The sequence below is a fragment of the Ranitomeya imitator genome, chromosome 1 (assembly GCF_032444005.1).
Source record: "Ranitomeya imitator isolate aRanImi1 chromosome 1, aRanImi1.pri, whole genome shotgun sequence".
Taxonomy (NCBI): Eukaryota; Metazoa; Chordata; class Amphibia; order Anura; family Dendrobatidae; genus Ranitomeya; species Ranitomeya imitator.
Window position 1 is genome coordinate 522,642,594 of NC_091282.1, and position 25,959 is coordinate 522,668,552.

Below are 25,959 nucleotides of genomic sequence, written 5' to 3' on the forward strand. Positions count from 1 at the left end.
TGAGTAGATCAGTAGAGGACTAGTAACCCTACTGTGTAACCCCGCCCCATCATTGATTGGCTGCTTTCTGCCTATGCACAGTGTACACAGAAAGCTATAAATCAGTGATGTGTGAGGGGTTCGAGACATCCGCATTCCGAGAACTGGTAGATCCATAGAAGATTCAACGTTGATTTTATCAAGACTGCAGCAAGCAGCCCAATAAGTGATGCATCTCTGGAATCAGGGTCTCTAACTCTACATTATGCTGTTCTTAGATGGGGTAGCAAAAACCTGGTGACAGATTCCCTTTAAGATAATTTTAAGAACTTGTAGGCAGGCAACTATACACTATTTAGTGTTTCAATAGTGTATAGGAGCTGTTGTGCAGTACCAATCAGCAGCGGCCACTCACCGGTGGGAGATGCACTTTGCAGCTCCGGCCCATGTGTTTACATCCGGAGGTAGCCAGAGCAAACAACAGCTGATCAGTGGGGATGCCAAGTGTCGCACCCCCACCTATCTAGCATTGATCACCTACCCTAAGGATGGGTCATCAATATGCTATGCCTGCAAATCTCTTTAAAAGTTTAAACTAAATATGATGTTATAGAAATATCATAACACCATGATGAAGAAGACATTGGTGGCGACAATGGTAGGCTTTAACTTCCACCAATTTCTCAAGCTTCTGTCCACATTCAGATATTCTTGTGACTGGAAATTTCCAGCACAACATTCCAAGCATAGGGTAATTCTGATCAATAGCACTTTACTTAGAATATTATATCCGATCCTTCCAGTAATGGAGATCTATGAATGGAGCCCAAGAGGTTAGGTCCCCTCAGCTACCACATCCTGGAAATCTGTGCTGTTCCCAACTCATGACCTCCATTGAAGTGATCCTCCGGAAATCATTTGGCTTCATTACACCATTAACTGTGTAATAAGAGGTACATTGTTCAGACATTTTTATTTTTTGTTTAATGCTTTTTTAAAGCTGTCAATGCGATGTCAGCACTGCGTATAATAATATTTACAGAGCGCAGTGGCAGAGACGCAGCAATGGACCCGGGGAGGGTGATTAACGCAGTGTAAAACAATCTGCAGCAGGGGTCAGAGGATTTCCTTAACCGAAAAAACCCTCTAAACCATGTGACCATGTGTATATCTAGAAGTCTGTTTCAGAATCGTACAGATGTTGGTACATACAGACTAAGGCCTCATTCAGACGCCCGTGTTGCACTTATGTGTTATATCCATTTTTTTTCACAGATACAACTCGTACACATCATAATCTATGGTGTGGATTACATGTCTGTGTTTTTTTCCGGCAGCATGGATGACAAGAGGCAATATAAGTCTAAAGGTACCGTCACACTTAGCGACGCTGCAGCGATACCGACAACGATCCGGATCGCTGCAGCGTCGCTGTTTGGTCGCTGGAGAGCTGTCACACAGACAGCCCTCCAGCGACCAACGATCCCGAGGTCCCCGGTAACCAGGGTAAACATCGGGTAACTAAGCGCAGGGCCGCGCTTAGTAACCCGATGTTTACCCTGGTTACCATCGTAAAAAAACAAACAGTACATACTTACATTCAGCTGTCTGTCCCTTGCCGTCTGTTTGCTGCACTGACTGCTGGCCGCAAAGTGAAAGCAGAGCACAGCCACAGCGGTGAGTCACCGCTGTGTGACTCACCGCTGTGCTGTGCTTTCACTTTCACTTTGCGGCCAGCAGTCAGTGCAGGAAATAGACGGCAAGGGACAGACAGCTGAATGTAAGTATGTACTGTTTGTTTTTTTACGATGGTAACCAGGGTAAACATCGGGTTACTAAGCGCGGCCCTGCGCTTAGTTACCCGATGTTTACCCTGGTTACCAGTGAAGACATCGCTGAATCGGTGTCACACACACCGATTCAGCGATGTCTGCGGGGAGTCCAGCGACGAAATAAAGTTCTGGACTTTCTTCCCCGACCAGCGACAGCACAGCAGGGGCCTGATCGCTGCTGCCTGTCACACTGGACGATATCGCTAGCGAGGACGCTGCAACGTCACGGATCGCTAGCGATATCGTCTAGTGTGACGGTACCTTAAGGGTCTGTGAAGAACAAGTACAGCACATGGAGGGCAAAACACTGCAAAGTATAGGACAAGCTTGGTCATTTATTTCTTTATCCATCTCTGAAAAACACTGATGGTAATAAGGAACACATGGATGACACACTCATACGTTGATGACAGTGTCACCATTTTTTCACATACATGTTCAAATGTGTGCGTGTAAATAAGGCCTCACAGTGAGAGACAGTGGTCGTTTAGAAGGGTTGGCCACTTTATTTTGGAATGTTGGGGATATGATGTTCCACCACTTACTATGTGCACACATCAGGATTCCTTGCAGAAATTTACTGAACAAAACTGGACATTTTCTGCAAGAAATCCGCATGTGGGTTTTTTTCGTGTTTTTCTCACGTTTTTTTGGCGGATTTTTGAGGGTTTTTTTTGCGGAGGTTCCCAGTGCAATAATATAGTGTGAAATCCGCAAAAAATCTGCAAAATTAATGAACATGCTGCGATTTTTCCCGCGTTTATATACATATGCATATGTATGCGTTTAAGCGTTTTTATCGCGTTCTATAGCGGAAAAACGCGAAAAATCCTGACCGTGTGAACACAGCCTAAGTATTACAGGTTCTTCTCCTGCACTTGTCAGTGCAGCCTCCGTCACAGACTACACAGCACTACTGTGCACACAACGGCAGTTACTGGAGCAGCATGTCTCCTTTAATTGGAGAATGTTGTACATGGGAAAGTTGGTTTTCAAATAGAGGCGGCTGAGATTAAGGGCTCTAAGAGAGCCGAGTGCTATCTGATGTTTTATAGGATAGCACTTGGCCCAATTTTAGTGCAGATCTGCGATTATTTCCTAGTGCCGATTCGGCATGAGAAAACAATTGCAGCATACAGCGTGTGGCACCGATATTTGGATCACACGTACTCATACAAGTCTATAGGTGTATGTGAAACATTGGATTACACTCGGCTGTATGCGCACAGAGACAATGGAGAAGATGGAGACATTAAGTTCTCCATCTTCTCCACACCTGTGCTGTGATTCTCTCATGTGAGACAATCGGACCACACTCAGATCAATCTCTCACAGAATTTGAGCTGAGTGTCATTAGGATACTCGGCCCAATTTGCTCGCATGACAGAATCTAAGGTGAAAGAACAACACCGCTGGTCATCACCAATACAATGCTTTAAATACCAGGGAGTACATATAGTTATTGAAACGATCTCACCCAATTATGATGGTACCACATACTGAAATATGTCCCCCATGTCTGGATAAGAGTCCAATGGATCAGTTTCCACTTATCTTGGATTTATTGGACTCAAAGACCATCATCAGGGGACCGGGTAGTCAGTCCGTGGTCAGGAATTGATGGAGTGCTCAACCGAGACAAAGAGATACAGCCTATCTGAGCTGTATCTCAGCTGTTTTGGATGTGCAAGCATTACCACTGATAGGAGTACCTTATAAAAGAGTTGCCATTTTTGAATTGATTTATGAGAGGCTCCCTAGAGATCTTTGTTTCGGTTGAGCACTCCATCTGACCACGGACCAGGGTGTTTAAAAATCAATGTTTTTTTTTTAAAAATCAAAAAAATCGGATTTTTTTGATTTAAATCGGATTTTTTTGATTTAAATCGGATTTTTTTCAATAAACTGCTTTTTGAGGAAAATATTTTACCATCCAAAGGTTCTTCCATCATGAGATAAAGCTGAGTTGTTTAACTCAGTAGAATAAAGGCTGCATATGTGTAACATTCACAATGCCATGCTCTTCCAGAGGTTTCTGTAGGATTAGTGGGCAGTTTCTCTCCTATATTATCACAGACGCTCGCTTTACTTACGCAGTTCTCAAAACTGAATTTGACTCCGCAGAGGTCCCAGCCTCTTCTTCACGGCAAAAATGTTACAACATGAACAGAGTTGAGAAAAAGACCTTAATCCTATTGTTCTACAAACCTATGAATACAGAATCAACCCCTTCAGTGCCAAGTCCAAGAAGTTAGACAATATGTTTCTGATTGTTTGGAGTGGAATAGATCTGCACAACACAAGAAGAATGTGAATCTAAGTGTGAGGAGGAGGAAGGGCAAGCAGACAAGAAAATGAAAGTGAAACTTTGAGCACAATACTGCAGCATAGCCACAGACAGACAAGTCTGGATCTGTTTGTGTGTATGATCTGAGGTTTATTACATTCTTTCCTTATAATGGCAGCAGGCCGTAAAAGAGACCCAGTTTGGGAATATTTTAATGAAGGTCCTTCGCCTATCGGTAAGGCAGGCATGCGTGCAAAATGCAAACTATGCAACAAAGAGATGCAAGGCCTGGTGGCGCGAATGAGGCAACATCATGAGAAGTGCGGTGATGAAGATGACCAAAGAAACACTTCTGAACAGGCAGGATCTTCAGGTTGGTAAACATTTTTATTGAATCCTATTTCTAAAGACTGAACTGTCATGTGTGAGAAAAATTATATTTCTTATTATTACTGCACGTTACTGTCATTTGGTACAGTTATGAAGAAAAACAAATATTCCTTTTGGGGCAGGGGCAGTGATGTGTTGTGTGTAAGCAGAAATTGTATAAACAATAAAATAACAGCATTGACTTTTTTTGTTTAGGGGAATTCATGGATTCTGGAAACTATCCACCTCCAAGATCACCATCATCCTGTTCTACAGTTTCAGAGTTATCCATCCAGGATAGTGCTTCATTAGCAGCAGCATCATCATCAGACACCCACAGCCACATATCACCATCACCCAAAAGGAAGAAAAAACCTTTACCTCCTGGAACCACCATAGATAGGTTTGTGATAAGAACTAGCAGATTAGAAAAAGAGTTGATTGATGAAAAAATTGCCCAGTTTATTTATGCAACGAACTCTTCTGGCTGTTCCTAGATCGTGGGAACTTTCCTAGAAAGCTCCCTGGCTCGAGATCATAAGAGGGTGCCCTCTGCTGGATGTCCTCATATAAACTCGAGCCAGGGATTTCTAGGAAAGTTCCCACGATCTAGGAACAGCCAGCAGAGGGCGCCTCACCGCAAATGCAGGTAAATATAGGTCAATGACCTACTTTACTTACATTCTCCGGGGTTTTGCAGACATGAGCAACTTTGCATTAGCAAAGCTCGTGTCTGCAAAATATTTTAACCCCTTCAGATGGATTTACATCGTTGGACTTTACAGATCTGCGGAAGGTAAGGATATTGTTGGTTTATTATGTTTTTTTTTGTTACAGAACGAGGGTCTTCAGTGACTGGATTGGGCGTTAAATAAAATATTACAACAACCTTTGTTTTTATTTCATTAAAATAATTTTTAATAATGTGTTTGTGTTTTTTTAACCCTTTACTAGTATTCGATTAATAATGGATAGGTGTCATAATTGACGCCTCTCCATTATTAATTTGGCTTAATGTCACCTTACAATAGCAAGGTGGCATTAACCCTTCATTACCCCATATCCCACCGCTACACGGGAATGGGAAGAGAGTGGCCAAGTGCCAGAATAGGCGCATCTTCCAGATGTGCCTTTTCTGGGGTGGCTGGGACAGGTGTTTTTAGCCGGGGGGGGGGGGGGGGTGTGGGCAATAACCATGGACCCTCTCCAGGCTATTAATATCTGCCCTCAGTCACTGGCTTTACTACTCTGGCGGAGAGAATTGTGCGGGAGCCCACGCCAATTTTTTCCGCCATTTAACCCCTTAATTTACTAGCTAGAACGGCCAAATTTTGCATATACACACTACTGACATTAGTAGTGTGGAATATGCAAAAAAAATGGTGATATGAGATGGTTTAATGTATGTAAACCAGGTCTCATATCATGTCGGGTTTTAGGAAGGAGAAAGCAAAAGCCGGTAATTGAATTACCGGCTTTCTGCTATATCGCGCTGGATGAAATATTAATATATATACATATATGTGTCTACTGACATTAGCAAAGCTCGTGTCTGCAAAATATTTTAACCCCTTCAGATGGATTTACATTGTTGGACTTTACAGATCTGCGGAAGGTAAGGATATTGTTGGTTTATTATGTTTTTTTTTGTTACAGAACGAGGGTCTTCAGTGACTGGATTGGGCGTTAAATAAAATATTACAACAACCTTTGTTTTTATTTCATTAAAATAATTTTTAATAATGTGTTTGTGTTTTTTTAACCCTTTACTAGTATTCGATTAATAATGGATAGGTGTCATAATTGACGCCTCTCCATTATTAATTTGGCTTAATGTCACCTTACAATAGCAAGGTGGCATTAACCCTTCATTACCCCATATCCCACCGCTACACGGGAATGGGAAGAGAGTGGCCAAGTGCCAGAATAGGCGCATCTTCCAGATGTGCCTTTTCTGGGGTGGCTGGGACAGGTGTTTTTAGCCGGGGGGGGGGGGGGGGCAATAACCATGGACCCTCTCCAGGCTATTAATATCTGCCCTCAGTCACTGGCTTTACTACTCTGGCGGAGAGAATTGTGCGGGAGCCCACGCCAATTTTTTCCGCCATTTAACCCCTTAATTTACTAGCTAGAACGGCCAAATTTTGCATATACACACTACTGACATTAGTAGTGTGGAATATGCAAAAAAAATGGTGATATGAGATGGTTTAATGTATGTAAACCAGGTCTCATATCATGTCGGGTTTTAGGAAGGAGAAAGCAAAAGCCGGTAATTGAATTACCGGCTTTCTGCTATATCGCGCTGGATGAAATATTAATATATATACATATATGTGTCTACTGACATATATATATATATATATATATATATATATATATATATATATATATATATATATATATATATAGACAGTATATATGTTGTTTTTTTTTTTTTACACATGGATCCCTTGTATAGCCATATGTCGGTTTTGCAAGCCTGCGATAAAAACACGCAGTACGGATGACATACGGATTACATATGGAGGATGCCATGAGCAAAAAACGCTGAAACACCCTGCCTACGGAGGAGCTACGGACCACTATTTTCGGGACTTTTCAGCGTATTACGGCCGTAATATACGGACCGTATTTTCATACGCTGAGTGTGAAGCCGGCCTTAGCCAAAGACTTAAGTGTTCCAGAAATAAAGGCTAATGTTGTTGAAATTGCTAAATACTTCCATAATAATCATTTTGCTGCAGCAGCTCTGAAAAGGATGGGTGGAACCAAGCTAACGCTCCCACAAGATGTTAGATGGAACTCTGTGGTGGACTGTTTTGAGCAGTATATCAAAAACTGGCCTATTCTGATGACACTTTGTGAAGAAAATCGAGATAAAATAGATGGCACTGTCACGGCCAAAATCCTCAACATTGGGCTTAAGAGAAATGTTGAACATATGCTGAGCTTCCTGAAACCCATCTCTCAAGCTTTAAACAAAATACAGAAAAATAGCTGTTTTATTGCGGATGCTGTTGAAATTTCGAAGGAACTGAGTGAACACTTAAAAACAGAACTACACATGGACAGAATTAAATTACAAGCAGTAAACAAACGAATGGGACAAGCACTGACTCCAGCTCATTTTTTGTCAAATATTGTCAATATCCAATATCAGGGTCAAAACCTAAGTGCTGAGGAAGAGGAGTTAGCTATGACATGGGTATCCAGCAATCATCCATCTTTAATGCCAACTATAATAAACTTCAGAGCTAAGGGGGAACCATTCAAGAAATATATGTTTGCTGAAGATATTTTAAGGAAGGTCACACCAGTAAACTGGTGGAAGTCACTTAAGCGCTTGGATTTTGAGACTGTTCAAGTAATGATTTCACTTTTAACAGCAGTAGCTTCTTCTGCAGGCGTTGAAAGAATATTTTCTTCCTTTGGACTCATTCATTCAAAATTGAGAAATCGGTTGGGACCCAATAAAGCAGGAAAACTTGTTTTTCTTTTCCAGATTATGAATAGGAACAAAGAAGAAGATGATGATGAAGATGACGACAAGTGAGCTACAGAGGACAGCAGGGACAGTAGTATTTAAGTTTTTCATGTGCCGGCTGGGCTTACAGTCTAAGTTTCTTAAAATATATATATATTTTGTTTAGCCAAATTAGTTAACAAACATGGATGTTTGTTTAAGCAAATAACTTATGCTGTAATGTTGTTATTGTTTCAGTTGAATAAATCTATTTAAATTGTTATTAAGGTCAGGATTATTTTTCTCCTTCCTAAGTACAACAGAACAGTGGTGTCCAAATATGAATGATTAACCCATTAAACTGGGGAGAAAAAAAGTTATATAAAAAGTGATTCTAAAAATCTTCATCTACTTGCATGTTAAAGTAGCAAGAACTAGTTTAGGTAGAAACTTTGATTTAAATCACTGATTTAAATCAAGCCTTACTGACTAGTGATTTAAATCGTGATTTAAATTGTGATTTAAATCAGTTAGATTTAAATCAAATCCACCCTGCCACGGACTGACTACCCGGTCCCCTGATGATGGTCTTTGAGTCCAATAAATCCAAGATAAGTGGAAACTGATCCATTGGACTCTTATCCAGACATGGGGGACATGTTTCAGTATGCGGTACCATCATAATTGGGTGAGATCATTTCAATAACTATATGTACCCCCTGGTATTTAAAGCATTGTATTGGTGATGACCAGCGGTGTTGTTCTTTCACCTTATAAATGGTTTAAAAGATATTCTTTTGAATAACAGTAACACCCCCTTTTTTTACATATTTGGTTCCTCTGCTTTACCTGAAAAAGGCGTATGTTGGAATAGCAACCTTAAAGGCTGAGTAGGGTACCAATTTGACTACTGAATATTTCTCTTTGGACTGTTTATCAGTTCCTTGTCCTATTGACTTTTTGGTTAATGTACGAGTTTGTTGTTATATGTTGTGTCGTCCTGTTTTTAATTACTATTTATTAAACGTTATATTTTAGGTTTCCCTGAATAATTTTTGGGTACCCAATTATGTCTTGGAGTGGTTAATAACCTCTCTTTTTGCTATATATTGTCATGACAGAATCTACACCAGTGAGAGTGAACCATAAAAATGGACAGATACTTAATAACAGATAAGTCCTGAAGTATGAAATGAGTCACAGCAAGCTGTAAGTCACTGTATGCCCCGTTTATCAATTGGTTGTATAATGCAGCGATTTGATATGCTGATTTGATTTAGCTAATCACAGTTTTTTTATTGGTGAAACGCATGCTGGTTCTTACGTTTGATAATACACTTCAGACTGGAAGTGGCTGTGGCATTGTACATGGAATATGGTTGCAAATTAATAACTCTATTGTAACCGCACAAACTCCTGCACAGATATGTAGCTGCGATTCATAAAGTCTATACAGTATGCTTGAGAAAAACACTGAATTTGACCATCTAAAACGCAAAGCCATTATGAAATATGCAGTAAAATCAGCGTTAAAGGGCACCTGTCACTCCCAAAATCGAGGGTGAGCTAAGCCCACCAGCATCAGGGGCTTATCTACAGCAATCTGGAATGCTGTAGATAAGCCCCCCGATGTATCCTAAAAGATAAGAAAAAGAGGTTAGATTATACTCACCCAGGGGCGGTCCCGGTCCGGTCCGATGGGTGTCGCGGTCCGGTGCCTCCTATCTTCTTCAGATGATGTCTTCTGGTCTTCACGCTGCGGCGCAGGCGTACTTTGTCTGCCCTGTTGATGGCAGAGCAAAGTACTGCAGTGCACAGACGCCGGGCCTCTCTGACCTTTCCCAGCACTTGCGCACTGCAGTAATTTGCTCTGCCCTCAACAGGGCAGACAAAGTACGCCTGCGCCGGAGCCGCAGCATTAAGACCAGAAGAGGACGTCATCCTATGAAGATGGGAGGGCCCGGACCGCGACGCCCACCGGATCGGACCGCCCAGGTGAGTATAATCTAACCTCTTTTTCTCATTTTTTAGGATACATCGGGGGCTTATCTATAGCATTACAGAATGCTGTAGATAAGCCTCTGATGCCGGTGGGCTTAGCTCACCCTCGATTGTGGGGGTGACAGGTTCCCTTTAAGGAATTATTGTGGATAAATATTACATAACCTGATGAATATGCATGTGCAGACCTGTATAATGGATCCTTTCAAGGGATCAATGATTCTGACTTTTCTATCTTTGCATGACGTAGCCAGAAGACTTCCATCTAAATTGAACGACATAGAAAGAATGACGTCTTTATGACACTCTATTGTCCTGACAGGACTGTATATTACTGGCTCCTTGCTGTCTAGATTCCATATCATGACCTGCAAAACAAACAGAAGTGTACAATTATACACTACTAGCTATTGAACCCGTTCTATGCCCGGGTAGCGAGCATTTTTATTGGTACATTGCTATACACCAGAAATAACACCGTTAGCCCCCTCGGCAGCATTCGGTTTCAGTCACTGCGCTTGCGTGGGTTCAGTCACTGCTCTGACTACACAGAGAGGCAACTGTAATGTCCTCTGCCCTGACTGGCAGCCGGCCTTAATGTAGAGCCAGTGTCAGTCAGGACCGGGGCTGCGGTTACAGCGGCCACTCTGTATAGTCAGAGCAGTGACTGAACCTACGCCGCTCCCGTGACTTAAACAGAATGCTGGAGGGGAGAATAAAGTTCATTTTGGCGTGTGAACACTGTTGACGGGTCAGTGCAAATTATTTGACAGTTGAATAAAATGGCGCCTCAGTCAGGGCATGTCGCGACTATGCCCAGCACGTGTGCACTGTTGACAGTATATTTGAATATTTCTCTCTCTCGTGAAGAAGCTGCTACAGCCGACGTCCTGGAGACTGGAGATAATGACGCCGTAATGCGGCATGCACTGACTCCTGCACCACACTGCGCAAGTGCCAGAGGCTTCAAAGAGAAGGACACATCTCCAGTTATATTATAGATAACATATTATATTCAAAACATATTTAATGCTTAAGTGTTAGTGATCTGGAAACTTGACAGTCCAAGACCAGGTCTGAAAGTCCAGCCATCTTGCAATTCCACACAGCTATGCTCCTGGGACCCCATTGATCTCATAAAGTCCAGTACCAGCTATGGACATTATTGAGCCCATTATTGCTCTTGAAATAATGAGTTTTTCCAATAAGTATAAAAGTGATCAGACAGAACATGTCTTTCATTACATCATGTGGAAAACAAAATATTTTGTTCCAGAAATATTAAAATATTTCAGAAGATTTAAAATAAAATCCACACACATCAGCCAATTTTCCTTCTAGACTAGAAACGCTATTCATGTACAATATTACTAACAATAACTCCACCTGCTCATGGCCTGCGCTAAGCAAAAGTATATCAGTTTTTCCTTCCTTCTGTTTTATGTTGATCAAAACATAATAAGGGTCATAACTAATTGTGCAGCTTAAGGCAAAGTGCGCCCCATGACAGCTGCAGCAACAGCTTTCCCAGTGACATCACCAGCCACAGTGCTCTCCATGATAGCCACAGAGCTCCCCGTGACATCACTAGCCACAGAGCTCCCCATGATAGCCACAGAGCTCCCTGTGACATCACCAGCCACAGAGCTCCCTATGATAGCCACAGAGCTCCCAGTGACATCATTAGCCACAATGCTCATGCTCTCCATGATAGCCACAGAGCTCCCCGTGACATCACCAGCCATAGTGCTCTCCATGATAGCCACAGACCTCCCGGTAACATCATCAGCCACAGTGCTCTCCATGATAGCCACAGAGCTCCCCATAACATCACCAGCCACAGTGCTCTCCATGATAGCCACAGAGCTCCCCGTAACATCAACAGCCACAGTGCTCTCCATAATAGCCACAGAGCTCCCCATAACATCACCAGCCACAGTGCTCTCCATGATAGCCACAGAGCTCCCCGTAACATCATCAGCCACAGTGCTCTCCATGATAACCACAGAGCTCCCCATAACATCACCAGCCACAGTGCGCTCCATGATAGCCACAGAGCTCCCCGTGACATCATCAGTCACAGTACTCTCTATGATAGCCACAGACCTCCACGTAACATCACCAGCCACAGTGCTTTCCATGATAGCCACAGAGCTCCCCGTAACATCACCAGCCATAGTGCTCTCCATGATAGCCACAGACCTCCCGGTAACATCATTAGCCACAGTGCACTCCATGATAGCCACAGGGCTCCCCGTGACATCACCAGCCACAGTGCTCTCCATGATAGCCACAGAGCTCCCCGGGACATCACCAGCCACAGTGCTCTCCATGATAGCCACAGAGCTCCCCGTGACATCACCAGTCACAGTGCTCTCCGTGATAGCCACAGACCTCCCGGTAACATCACCAGCCACAGTGCTCTCCATGATAGCCACAGAGCTCCCCGTAACATCACCAGCCACAGTGCTCTCCATGATAACCACAGACCTCCCGGTAACATCATTAGCCACAGTGCGCTCCATGATAGCCACAGGGCTCCCCGTGACATCACCAGCCACAGTGCTCTCCATGATAGCCACAGAGCTCCCCGAGACATCACCAGCCACAGTGCTCTCCATGATAGCCACAGAGCTCCCTGTGACATCACCAGCCACAGTGCTCTCCATGATAGACACAGAGCTCCCCGTGACATCACCAGTCAAAGTGCTCTCCGTGATAGCCACAGACCTCCCCGTGACATCACCAGCCACAGTGCTCTCCATGATAGCCACACAGCTCCCCGTGACATCACCAGCCACAGTGCTCTCCATGATAGCCAGAGCTCCCCGTAACATCAACAGCCACAGTGCTCTCCATGATAGCCACACAGCTCCCCGTGACATCACCAGCCACAGTGCTCTCCATGATAGCCACACAGCTCCCCGTGACATCACCAGCCACAGTGCTCTCCATGATAGCCACAGAGCTCCCCATGACAGCACCAGCCACAGCGCTCCCCATGACAGAGACAGCCATGGCGCTCTGTGGGACGGCGCCAGCCATAGTGCTCCCCAAGACAGTGCCAGCTACAGCGCTCCACATGACAGAGACAGCCACAGTATTCCAAGGATGGAGACAGCCATAGCACTCAGTAAGAGAGCGCCAGCCATAGTGCTCACTGTGACAGCGCCATTCACAGTGCTTAACGTGACATCACCAGCCACAGTGCTCCCCGTGACATGACCAACCACAGTGCTACCTGTGACAGCACCAGCCACAGTGCTCCCCATGACAGAGACAACCATAGTGCTCAGTGGAACAGTGCCAGCCATAGTGCTCCCCATGACAAAGGCAGCCACAGTGTTCCAAGGACGGAGACAGCCCTCGCACTCAGTGGCAGAGAACCAACCATAGTGATCCCTGCGACAGCGCGAGTAATAGTGCTCACCGTGACATCACCAGCCACAGTGCTCCCCATGACAAAGACAGCCATGGCGCTCAGTGGGACAACACCAGCCATAGTGCTAACTGTGACAGCCACAGTTGTTATGATCTGGTGGCCTAGGAGCAGCATGAGACGTACTCTGGAGAAGGTGGTACCTGTACTGACCGCAAACCCTGAACTTAGCAGCGCAACTAGAAGTAGCCGTGGGGTGTACCTAACATTCCCTAGACCCCTCGACACAGCCTAAGAACTAACGTCCCCTAAAGACAGAAACAGGAAACCTATCTTGCCTCAGAGAAAATCCCCAAAGGATAGACAGCCCCCCACAAATATTGACTGTGAGAGGAGAGGGAAGACACAGCTTGGCTGCAAAAAATCCTTCACAGACAAAGCTGGACTAGACAAAACATGAAAATACACAGAACTATAAGGTCCACAGCAGGTGGACAGCAAAAACAAAGCCAGAACTTATCTTTGTTGAAATGGACAGCAGAACAGAAGAGACCAGGTATGGATGTGAATCCTCCAAAAACAATGGACAACTGGCACTGACTAAAGGATAAAGCAGGACTAAATAGCCCAGCCCAAATTGCAAAAAATAGAAACACCTGATAAATGCTGCGATCCAACTACAGCAGCACTACCACTCATAACCACCAGAGGGAGCCCAAGAGCAGAATTCACAACACACAGTGCTCTCCATGACAGATACAGCCATAGTGCTCAGTGTGACAGAACCAGCCGTAGTGCTCTCCTTGACAGCGCCAGCCACAGTGCTCTCTTCCACAGTACCAACCACAGTTATCTCTCAGACAGCAAGAGTCAATGTTCACCACGACAGTCACAGTGCTCCCCGTGACATCGCCAGCCGCAGTGCTACTTGTGACAGCACCAGCTATATTGCTCTCCATGATAGCGACAGCTACAGTGCTCCCCATGACAGACACAGCCATAGCACTCAGTGGGACAGCGCCAGCCACAGTGCTCTCTTCCACAGTACCAGCCACAGTGCTCTCCCAGACAGCAAGAGCCAATGTTCACCACGACAGTCACAGTGCCCCCTGTAACATCACCAGCCACAGTGCTCCCCATGACAGCTCCAGCCACAGGGCTCTCTGCGACAGCCAATGTTCCCCGTGACAGTCACAGTATTCCACGTGACAGCGCCATCAACAGTACTCCTCGTGACAGCGTCAGCCACAGTGCTTCCCGTGACAGCGCCAGCCACAGTGCTCCCCGTGACAGCGCCAGCCACAGTGCTCCCCGTGACAGCGCCAGCCACAGTGCTCCCCGTGACAGCGCCAGCCACAATGCTCCCCGTGAGTGCCAGCCAGTGCTCCCCGTGACTGCGCCAGCCAGTGCTCCCCGTGACAGCGCCAGCCACAGTACTCCCCATGACAGCGGCAGCCAGTGTTCCCCATGACAGTGCCAGCCACAGTGCTCCCCGTGACAGCGCCAGCGACAGTGCTCCCCGTGACAGCGCCCGCCACATTGCTCCCCGTGACAGTGCCAGCCACAGTGCTCCCCGTGACAGCGCCAGCCACAGTGCTCCCTATGACAACGCCAGCCACTGTGATCCCCATGACAGCGTAAGCTACAGTGCCTTCTGTGACAGCCAGCGTTTCCAGCAACATCGCCAGCCACAGTGTTCCCCGCGACATCCAGTGCTCCTAGTGACAGCGCCAGCCACAATGCTCTCTGTGATAGTGCTAGCCACAGTGCTACAAATTTGTAGCTCACATGCATCTTCTAGGTCTCATGGTAAATGGAAGGTTCACTAAGCTATGACGGAAATGTCCATTAGTTCTGTTAAGTTGTGAATATCTACAGTACATGTTGTATTTCTTTTGCTTGCTTTCCTAAAGTACGGTAAATCTAACTCTTCTGCTAAGTTTTGTTGTTGATAATATCAGACATGGTTTATAAGAAATTACCAGTTTAAGTGTATAACTACGTGTACCTGTTCTATTCTGACTCGCCAGTCTATAGCAAGTACAGTTGAGAAATGGCTGCATTCCATATTAAAGTATGGGATCCTTGGCACAGAGGTACCAATACTATGCTATTGCTACACTCATGTAATAATCGTCAATATTTAGATGACATTTTTGGTTATTAAAATATACTTTAACCTAACAAAGCATTAATCAAGTGCTTCTAGTGACAGGGCATAATTGGTCATCTCACTAAACCATAAATGTATTTATCTGCATATTAGATGAGAATTCTCAAAGATACTAAATCCAAGTGCCTTACCTTGTAATCATACGCAGTGCTGAATATAATATTACTAGCTGTCGGATGCCACTCTATCAGACCCACTCTTCTAGCATGACCCACAAGTTCTTTCCGTGCATCGATTATATTCTTTGTTACAAAAGGCTTTGGAATATCCCAAATTTTAACCTGTTTGTGGGAAAAAGATTGGAGAAAAAAAATAAAAGCATTACTTTGCCTCACTGACCCAGGCACAAAAAAAACAACCAAAGTAACACAACTGTTCATAGGTGTGACCAGCTTTAGACCTATGCACAATGAGGTCTTAAATGGACCTACCCTTCTTATAACTTGATGGTATATCACTAAAATATGTCACCATTTTATGATCAATGGAGGTATCATTCCTGGGCTCTCCACCAATCCAGAGTTAGAGGGACACACACCTAAACCACCATGTGTCCCTCTCTAAGATATCCCTTCACATTTACTTAAATAAGGCTGCAGTTTCCTTAATTACAACTATTTTACGACGTAGCACCAAAAAAAACACAGTCAACCTAAAAATTCCACTTTGAAAGCATCCATTTACATAAGAGTCAATTTCATAATTCACGTTTTCCTCAATGAGAAGGCTATATATCTTGGTACCGTGTTAGCCAGTAGAGAGAAAAATATTTAGAATTGAGAGTCCTCAAAAAAAAGGTATCAACCACTGAGGACTCTCAATTCTAAATATTTTTCAATGAGAAGGCATGATTTCTCTTTTTTATTCATCTTTTTGTGCAATTACATTTGGAATATGAACAAATTAAAAAAAAATTCTAATAATTAAAGAGAACCTATCAAGGGATTCTTGCTGCCCCAACCACGCTTACAAGTTTATTTTAATTCTTTCCTAACATGGCGATTTTCTGTTTTGTATTTTGGTTTTCCCTCCCCTTCTTCCAAGAGCCATAACTTTTATTTTTCCATCAACCATAACTGCATTAGGGCTTGTTTTTTGTGATACAACTTGTACCTTTGAATGACACCATCCATTTTATCATTTCATGTACTGGAAAGCAGGAAAAAAATCCAAGTGTGGCAAAATAATAATAAAAAATGCTCCACAAATGGTTTTTCTTGAGGGGTGCAACAGTGGCAGGGAGAGTAGCGTTAGGTCAAAACCATGCCTCCCCTGGATTTCTTGTGGGATAGGAAAGGTAGCGGTGGCATGGCAGAATCAGCCATCTTTGAAGCAGGAAAGAAGGAACATCAGTCCGAGCAGATAAGGCAGCAAGAGGTCAAACGAAGGTCAAAAGGGAAGAGATGAGACGAGAACGATCGTTGCTAGTTGCTACAATCATTCTGTCTGCATACAGCATAAAATTGTACACGGGTGATGTGCTGCCGATAATGATGATTTTTATGAACACATAAATAACTCAATCGCTTGCCAAATATGCATTTTCTTTGTTGGATGCTTATTCACCAGCATGTTTACACAGGCTAACTATTAACACTCGTTCCCCAATTACCAGCTTGTGTAAGGAGACTTTTAGTGTCTACTTATGCAGCCCTTGCTCGTCCTGGGTGCCTAGTATTTCCAGGCACTACCATTTATTTATTTGAGAACTGTGGCTGCGTTGGTGTATTTAGTGACCTCCCCAAAGCACTGAGACCACCCTAAGAATTGTGCCATTCAAACTGCTCTCCCCAGCCTACCTACTGAGAATTGCATAAATGACTAACGGCCAGCACTCAGTGGATTATGCCTAAGGGTACCGTCACACAGTGAAATTTTGATCGCTACGACGGCACGATTCGTGACGTTCGAGCGATATATCTGTGACGTTCGAGCGATATCGCAATGTCTGACACGCTCCTGCGATCAGGGACCCCGCTGAGAATCGTACGTCGTAGCAGATCGTTTGAAACTTTCTTTCGTCGTCTAGTGTCCCGCTGTGGCGGCATGATCGCATGGTGTAACATATATCGTATACGATGTGCGCATAGTAACCAACGGCTTCTACATCGCACATACGTCATGAAATTATCGCTCCAGCGTCGTACATTGCAAAGTGTGACAGCAGTCTACGACGCTGGAGCGATATTGTTACGACGCTGGAGCGTCACGGATCGTACCGTTGTAGCGATCAAAATTTCACTGTGTGACGGTACCCTTACTCTGACTCCCCCATGGGATTGTACATGTGAGCCTGTGCTCGGCATGGTCGTGAGGTGTCACTGTCCACAACATTCCTTGGTATCGCGGAGCTCCTCTCCCCTTTGATTCATATAAAATAATCATTTCTATCTCTTACTCCTTTCTTCTTACCTCCTGCTGACTGCTCCTCAGATTTTGTCTCTTTCATCACGTCAGCTCCTCTGCATACTGTATCTATGCTTTATGCATCTATGCATCCACACAGGCTCCCTGACATCGCCCTCCTGCGCAGGCGTACTGATTTGCCCTGTTGAGGGCAGAGCAAAGTACTGCAGTGCGCAGGCGCCGGGCCTCTCTGACTTTTCCCAGCATCTGCACACTGCAGTACTTTGCTCTGCCCTCAGCAGAGCAAATCGGTAAGCCTGCTCCGGAGCCGCGACAGGAAGCAAAGAAGAGGACGTCATCGTATGAAGATGGGAGGCGCCGGACCTGGACATGTGACACCCATCGGACCGGACCGAACAGGGACCGCCCCTGGGTGAGTATAATCCAACTTGTTTTTTCTTTCAGGTTACATCGGGGGCTTATCTAAAGCAATATAGAATGCTGTAGTTAAGCCCCTGATGGCGGTGGCCTCAGTTTATAAGGCAAAATTGAGGAGACAGATTCCCTTTAAATCTCAGTTTTATGAACTTACAGAAGTATCTTCAGAACAGGATGCAATGACGTAGTCATCAAAAGGATTCCACTTGATGTCCAACACATTTCCTCTATGGCCACAAACTTTAGGATAATGAGGGTCAAGCTTTCCGGACTTCAAAATACAAACATAAGAAGCAAGTATAAGTAATTTATATTACAGTTCATGCATCTTTATAAATCTAAAGACCCCATACACATTAAACACAATTACCTTTCGTTACTCCCCAACACACAAGTATGCTCAGCTTGGAAGTGTGTCATCTTGTCCTTTATGAGAGTCACTGCCAGACTTCTGTAGTAGCGGTTTATATTCCAGATAACAAAAGGATCCGCCGTTGGAAATCCAACAGGTGGGATCCTTCTCTCGTCTGACATCATCTGTCGTGGAGAGTTGGGAGGCCCCACACACATTAGACTGTTGGCCGATACTGCTGATATTGACAAGTTTGATCAACTTTAGTCTAGTCTAATGTATATGGTGGCCTGAAAAGGTACTTCCAGGAGACAAAAAGTCTGCTGTCACTATGTGTTACTGCAGACTGCCAGTTGTGACACTGTGCGATGTTCACACTGTCACGATTCCCCTGTATTCCCTGTGTGAGTGGGCAATCATGTGAACTCACGTACATATTTGCATAGTTGGCCTGTGACTGGGCAAATCACATACATGTGGTCACGTGACAGACCACTCGCATGGGGAATAACATATGGATCATGACAGTGTGCGTGTACATGGCACAATGTCGCAAATTGGCAGCCTGTAGTCACATAGATTGAATGCAAACTTTTCTTCTCAGCCTGGATAACCTAAGCAATTTATGGAGCGTAAATTCTAAATTATGAGACGTCCTGACATCTGAAAAAATATTTAGTTGCAGACCATTTGAAAGGTGCTGCTGAAGGGATTGCCCAGATGCATGCGACTGTCTAGAGAGGAACACCTTATGGACATGTTACATGTATACACTTCGGAAGAGTAGTGTCATTGTCGACACACAAGTTAAAATGACAGATTTTACGGTTTATGCTCACCTTTAGACATTTACAGCATGGTAACACAAAACCCATTCTTAATTAAAATAAAGACACAAAGCCTCAAATTGGAACTCAATGGCCGTGATGTTTATTTAGGGTGACATGAAATCAATTAATTGAATATTACCAATAAATATCTTAATAAATAAATTAATACCAAGAATTTCATAAATTAATTAAATAATACCAATAAATAACTGAAACAATCCACCCAATAGTTGGGGCGATTTTACCCTCAAATAAACAACCACGACAAGGAAAGGAACACAACAAAATAGGGAGGGCGGGCGGGATCTTCTCTCTTCATAAACCATATGAGGAAAACTGAGGGAAAACTGCCTATTTATACACAAGATTCTTCCCGGTTATTTACAGCTGACCAATGAAAAGGCATAAAAAGAGCGCCAACAGAAACCAGAAATAACCAGCTTGTGTTACCACAGCTTTACACATTAATCATTTAACCCTTAAATTCATATCAGAAACCATCCAAACATAAAACAAAGTGATATTAAAGTAAGAAATGAACAAACAAACTGTAGGGTCTGTGTTCCCATGAGACCTCCCCGAATACTTGGCTGCAGGGGAAGGTTTCCATACTCTCTGAATATTTCACCTCTGAGACCTACACCTAAATCCAGACAGAGAATAAATAGAGTGGTGAGCACTCTTTTGCATGGCTATCTCCATTCCCTTCTATGAGAGTTGCAGAAACGGCCGAGGTAGCAAAGCCATCTCTCCATTCATTCTTACTGGATGTGGAGGTAGGACCACTGTTCTAGAGACCGCTGCAGATTCTTGAGGTGAGACTCACATCTATCAGACACTTAGGTACCGGACGTCATATCCTTAGGATATGACATAATTGTTTTATGTGGGAATATCCCCTAAAACAGGACCCTAATACATATTACCTGAACAATGGGCAGCAGGAAACAGACAGACTCCATTATTGCAGTCAGGTTTGACTTACTCAGGACCATTGCATGTCAGAAAAATATATATTTCTCAAAGATGGCTGGGAACAATGCAACTAGAATGACAAGTCCAAGAGGCAAGTCCTAAGCAGCTTCTCTCTATACTGGCAGGTCTCTCCTAAATATGTGGATAGGGAAAGATCTGTGAGTCAAGGGTAGAGGAGAAGGGATAAGTTGCATTTCAGAGTAAAACATAGATTACTGCCATTATAGAGTCAGTCTCTGATTCATGCTGCCTGTGCTTCACGCAACATGAATTAGTGTTCAGGATTCCTTTTAAAGTGATGGTCCGTATATGTATTTGCTAAATATCTATCCTTACACCCTTACCAATTTTGTGATTTGCTCTATTGCACAATACCATATACTTTTCCCTATCTAGCTAATCCCTAAATGTGTTTTTTCTGCTGCACTTCCTGTGATGCAGTGTCCATCTCCCCTCCTGGAACAGGACGTCATCAGGGAACAGCACTGCAGTTACTTACTAGTTTTTTGCTTCAGGGAGCAGGCAGGCCCAGCATTTTTGGCTTTGTAAACTGGGGTGTTTGCCATCATGGGATGCATTTAGATAGCACTGGGCAGCCCGCCTGATCTAATAGTATGGGCGTCACTAATAGGCTGTAAGCCAGACACTGTGCACTACCTGTGTGTGACCAGTGCCCTATACAGGCCTCTTTTGTGCAATCTAATACTAAGCAATCATCCCCCCATGAGTTGGCAGGTTGTGAGTGGCTGTCTGATCAGTATTTTGCACCTGTATTGCCGCCATCTTTATTACATGGGTTTGCTGCATCCTGGGAGTGCATTAGTTCTGAGACCTGGGCAGGTAAGCCCTGCAGTCCCTTTGTGCTGTATTAGTTTCTTGCATCACCGCCCTCTGAATATGTCCTGGATGCTGGGTGATGGACACTGTGGGAGATGCGACTGCAGCATCGGCACTCTGCTGCATGCTGCAGCTTCTATAAGAAGACATCAAGGGCGGAGATAGAAACAGTGAGTGATATCAGCACTTCTCCAGAGCCTTTAGCACAGTTCTTAAAGCAAACGCAAAGGATATAAAATGAAATCACACTAGCTATTACTCAGGTTTCCCAGAATTTCAGTTATGACACAACACATCCTCTACACCTATAGGACTGTTTAATAAGTGAAATGAACACTTCCATGACGTGCTTTATTGACAACCATGCTGATTGTAACCACACTTTCCCGGGAGAAAGTAAACCACAGAAAAGAGTTATAAACAAACTAAAAGTAGAGCTTAATGACATGTGAAATTACTGCTATAGCTTAAATTATCTCTGCAACAATGACTGATATAAGCTTCACCAACAAAATAATACACATCTAATATCAATGAGAAATTACATGGTGATATATGGTTGTCAATGGCGTATTACAAAACAATCCAAGTTAATGTTCCCTACTGACATAATCACAGTTTCATACTTATGAGCCCTGTAGACATTTATTACAGGCATATCTGTCACAATAATCATTTTGAGAAAACACAGATCTCCAGCTTATCCTCCAGATTCATGGCTTATTTACCCCTACAAAGCTGTCAGATTATTGGGTCAACATGGCCATTTTTAAAGAGGTTGTCCACTACTTTAACACTGACCTATCCTTAGGGTAGGTCATTAATGTCTAATTGGTGGGGGTGCAACATCCGTCACCCCTGCCAATCAGCTGTTCTCGGTGCCGGCAGTGCTCAATTACAGGGCTGCTCTGTCTACAGATGGTGGCTGTGGCCAGGTACTGCACATCTGCCCTCTACTGCATTGAATACGGGGTGGATGGGCAGTAACCAGCCACTATCCGTAGACAGAGCAGCTCCTTCAATGATCACTTCCAGCCCTGCAGGCACTAAGAACTGCTGATCGGTGAGGCTGCCGAGTATCACATCCCCACCGATCAGACATTGATCACCTATCCTAAAGATAGGTCATCAGTGTTTAAGTAGCGGACAACCTCTTTAATATTTTTGAAGTTTAGGAATTTTTTATGAGACCAAATTTGTCTAACTTACCAAGAACCTTCTGGTCAGAGGTTTCCAAATTCTGCTGTACAAATCAAATGGACTCACAGCTTGAGCCCACAAATCCTTATATACTTCAGTGAATATAATGTATATTTACATTAGATTTTTTTCCTTTTTCTGTTTCAAAAATAATACACAGTTTGACCATCATTAAGAAAAACTATGTTGTCAGGTTATTCACACATCTCTATTTTACTTCAGCATTTTTTTTATCAAAATCAGGAGTTGCATCTACAGAGAAAGAAAACTAAGCAACTCCTGATTTGGGGCTTAAAAATACTGACCAAAAATTTGGATATACCAAACAGTCCCATGGCCACATATGGAGTGGGATGGATGGTTAAACATGTAGTCAGCCATTCACTTTTGGATCTTGGTGCAACTTGCTCACTTGCGTTGTGGCGTTTCACCTGCTCTCACCTTTAAGGCTCATTCAGATATCAAGTTTCTCATACAAATATTTCACGGATAGATCTCTTACCTATTATAGTCTATTCACACGTACTGTACATGGATTCTTGAGGACTGAGGGTCTGCACAAAATTACGAGACATCCGATTTCTATCAGAGTGTTGGATCAAACATGCCAGTGTAAGTCACTAGGTCCATAAAAAAATCCAACAGCAACTGTGTGCTGTCCGTTTTTCACAGACTATTTGATATGAGAATATTGAGAAACCGTCATGATTTTTTTTTTTTCTAATTCGAAAAAAAATTGATAAACTCTGACCATAATCTGATGGTGAAAAATAGCGATGAAACTCTGGCTTTTGCGTGTACGAGAAAAGTCACTGGTGTCTGAATGAGCTCTAAGCCAAGATGGGTGGAATTGTTCTGGCTGTGAGAAGATTGCACGGGACATTGTTTCTCTCTGGAGAAAGCGGGCGAATGTGTCTCAACCATCATGATATTATACGGCAACTTATTTCATGAAGCCCTAGTCTTAACAAGGATTACATTGGTAAAATGCTCTGTTCCTAAACAATTGATCTCACCTATCAATACAATCATGGCATGCCTAATCATAGTTGGCCTACTCATTCGTAGCCTATTCAAGATTTCGTTCCTATGGCTAAGCACGGATCATGTAGGCTTTTCTGCAGACTGAAGGGTTGGTTAGGTGTCTTCTTCTTCGTAGTAATAATAATTATATTTGGAATGATAAATTTGCTTAAGCAGGGTGAATCATACCTGTTGTATGGGTATGACAATGAAGGCTCCTCCGCCTGCACATTCTGTCACTACCGCAATGAAGCTCGGATTTACGGCACAGAATTGGTTGTCATGTACACTTCTTGTAATAGGCACATTGTCGTAGCAATTCTCTTTGTTTGCAGGTTTGCCGAAGACGTGACGGTACTTAGAGTTTCGATACTGAGGCTGCCATGACATCTGCGGGGAAAATGTAAATAATTAATTTTAGGTTTTTTTTCAAAGATATTATGAGTGTTATACATACAGAGCATGGCTATGGTATGTAAGAGAACAAAGATTTCTAAACATAACTGGATCAGTTGCTCACTGATTCCTAGGAAAACGGTCATGTTTTTTTGTTGGGAAATCTGACATTTGGGTTTATGATTAGAATAAACTGAAATATTAGGAGTCCTCAGTGTTATAGAAACATACACTACATTTAAAGGGCTGTTCCACTACTTTAAAATCAGATCAGTGGGGGCCCGACACCCACAAGCTCAACTGGTCAGCTCTTCTCGGTGCTAGTGGTAACCGGATGTTAGAAGTTGCATCGCTGTCAATTGTGTAGTGGCATCTCCCCAGCTCCATTCACAACTGCTAAAATCCGGCGGTTGGCACTGCGAACAGCTGATCAGTTGGGGTCCCAGGAGAATCTGTCAAATTGGAAATGGTACCCATACGTTATTGGATTTCTCTGAAACATAAACATCTTCAATTCAAAATGGTAGTGTATGTAGAGTAAAAGGACTTTACAGGCTTCAAATACTGATGACCAATCCTTTGGCTAGGTCACGAACAGGAGATCGTTGGGGGTCCAACAACAGGCACCCCATCAAACAGCTGCTTTCAGCTCCTGTTGTGACCAGATGTGAACAGTTATTGGAGCCTGGTCCTGCAGCTCATCTCCTTTTCACTTTAATAGGAACTGAGCTGTAACACCGGATAACGGCCACTTACCAAAGAACGGAGTGGTGTTATTCCAGGTTTATTCACTGTTTTTATCTCTAATTAAATGTGTGCATTTGCAGTTATTATAATGTAACTTAGCACATCAGCTATGAAGTAGCAGGATATGAATGGAATCCAAGCCTTATGAATGCTACCCTTCAGTTCCCCCCTGCATATACTGGATACCTCTGCTGGGTGTAGCTGACAGGTCAATTTTTTTCTACTGCATTTTATAAGAAAATCTTCTCTGTGGCTTTAACAAGTAATACAATCACTGACAACTCTAAAAATAGCTATTTTGAGCATTATAGTGACATTTTTTATTATGCTGCCAGGGTCCCCTGCCAGGCTCTGTAGTTTCTCCCCCTGTTGTATGGACATGTATCTGCAGCAGTGCCATATTGGTCAATGTGACACCAATTGGCTACACAAATTATATGCCAGTCTCCACAGAAACCAGCAGGGGGAGCAAGGCAATGTTAGCGAAGGAATGAGGGGCATTGTAAGCTGGTATGAATTTTATTATTTTATTAGAGCATGCTCTATGCATCTAATATGGAAAAACACGCAATGGGAAGCAGTTGTCAGAAAAAGACTTATTGATTAGATAGGATTTCTGGCAATGTTTTTTCTCATATGATGAAGTTCATTAAAGTAGCACTCTCATCAGAGTCTAATCCACTTAATATTTTGGAATAATCATATTATATGGCACTTTATGCTTACAAGAATTAGCTGGGTAGAAAGGCAAAATGAGCAATTGTATTTTCCATTAAGTCTATGACATCAAGTCATTAACAACAGACAAGCTGAATCCTTCTAAGCTTTATGTGGAAACAGGAAATCTCTTTTTCCTGCATAAGTCATCATTAGAACTACAATTCCAGGTCACTGACAAAAAGTAAAAATGAGGAGAGCTAAAAGCAAAGGGGGAGGGTGTTTAAGAGAAGGTGGAGCCAGGCTGCCAGGGACTTTTCAGTGATATAGAATTGTAGTTACAGTGATGACTCATGCAGGGAATAGAGACTTCTTGTTCCTACATACAACTAAAGGATTCAGCGAGTTAGTTTTCAATCACGTGATGTCCTAGACCTAATTGAAAAGAGAAGAATTACTTTGGTAGAAAGGCAAAATGAGCAATTGTAAGTACACAGTGCTATATAATATGATGATTGCAATATATTAAGAGGATGAAAACTTTGATGGGAGGAGTGCTTCTTAAAATAGTATTTATTTATAGTAATATTGCAATTTTCACAGTGGCCAATGGAGCTTTTTTAGACTCCTACTCATTCTTTTCAGGAAAAGATTTTAGCTAGGTTCCTTGTC

At 43.3% G+C, this 25,959-nt stretch overlaps 1 protein-coding gene across 3 annotated transcripts in view; it reads right to left on the reverse strand.

Annotated features, from left to right (window-relative positions):
* Window positions 1-25,959, reverse strand: part of CORO2A (coronin 2A) — a 215,869-nt gene that overhangs the window by 55,329 nt on the left and 134,581 nt on the right. For all 3 annotated transcript variants that reach the window (XM_069766896.1, XM_069766902.1, XM_069766888.1), the window contains 4 exons: window positions 23,677-23,877; window positions 18,425-18,541; window positions 15,618-15,767; window positions 10,123-10,302 (listed from right to left, as the gene is read on the reverse strand). In XM_069766896.1, the coding sequence (XP_069622997.1) occupies window positions 10,123-10,302; window positions 15,618-15,767; window positions 18,425-18,541; window positions 23,677-23,877 (648 nt within the window). The remainder of the gene's footprint in view (window positions 1-10,122; window positions 10,303-15,617; window positions 15,768-18,424; window positions 18,542-23,676; window positions 23,878-25,959) is intronic.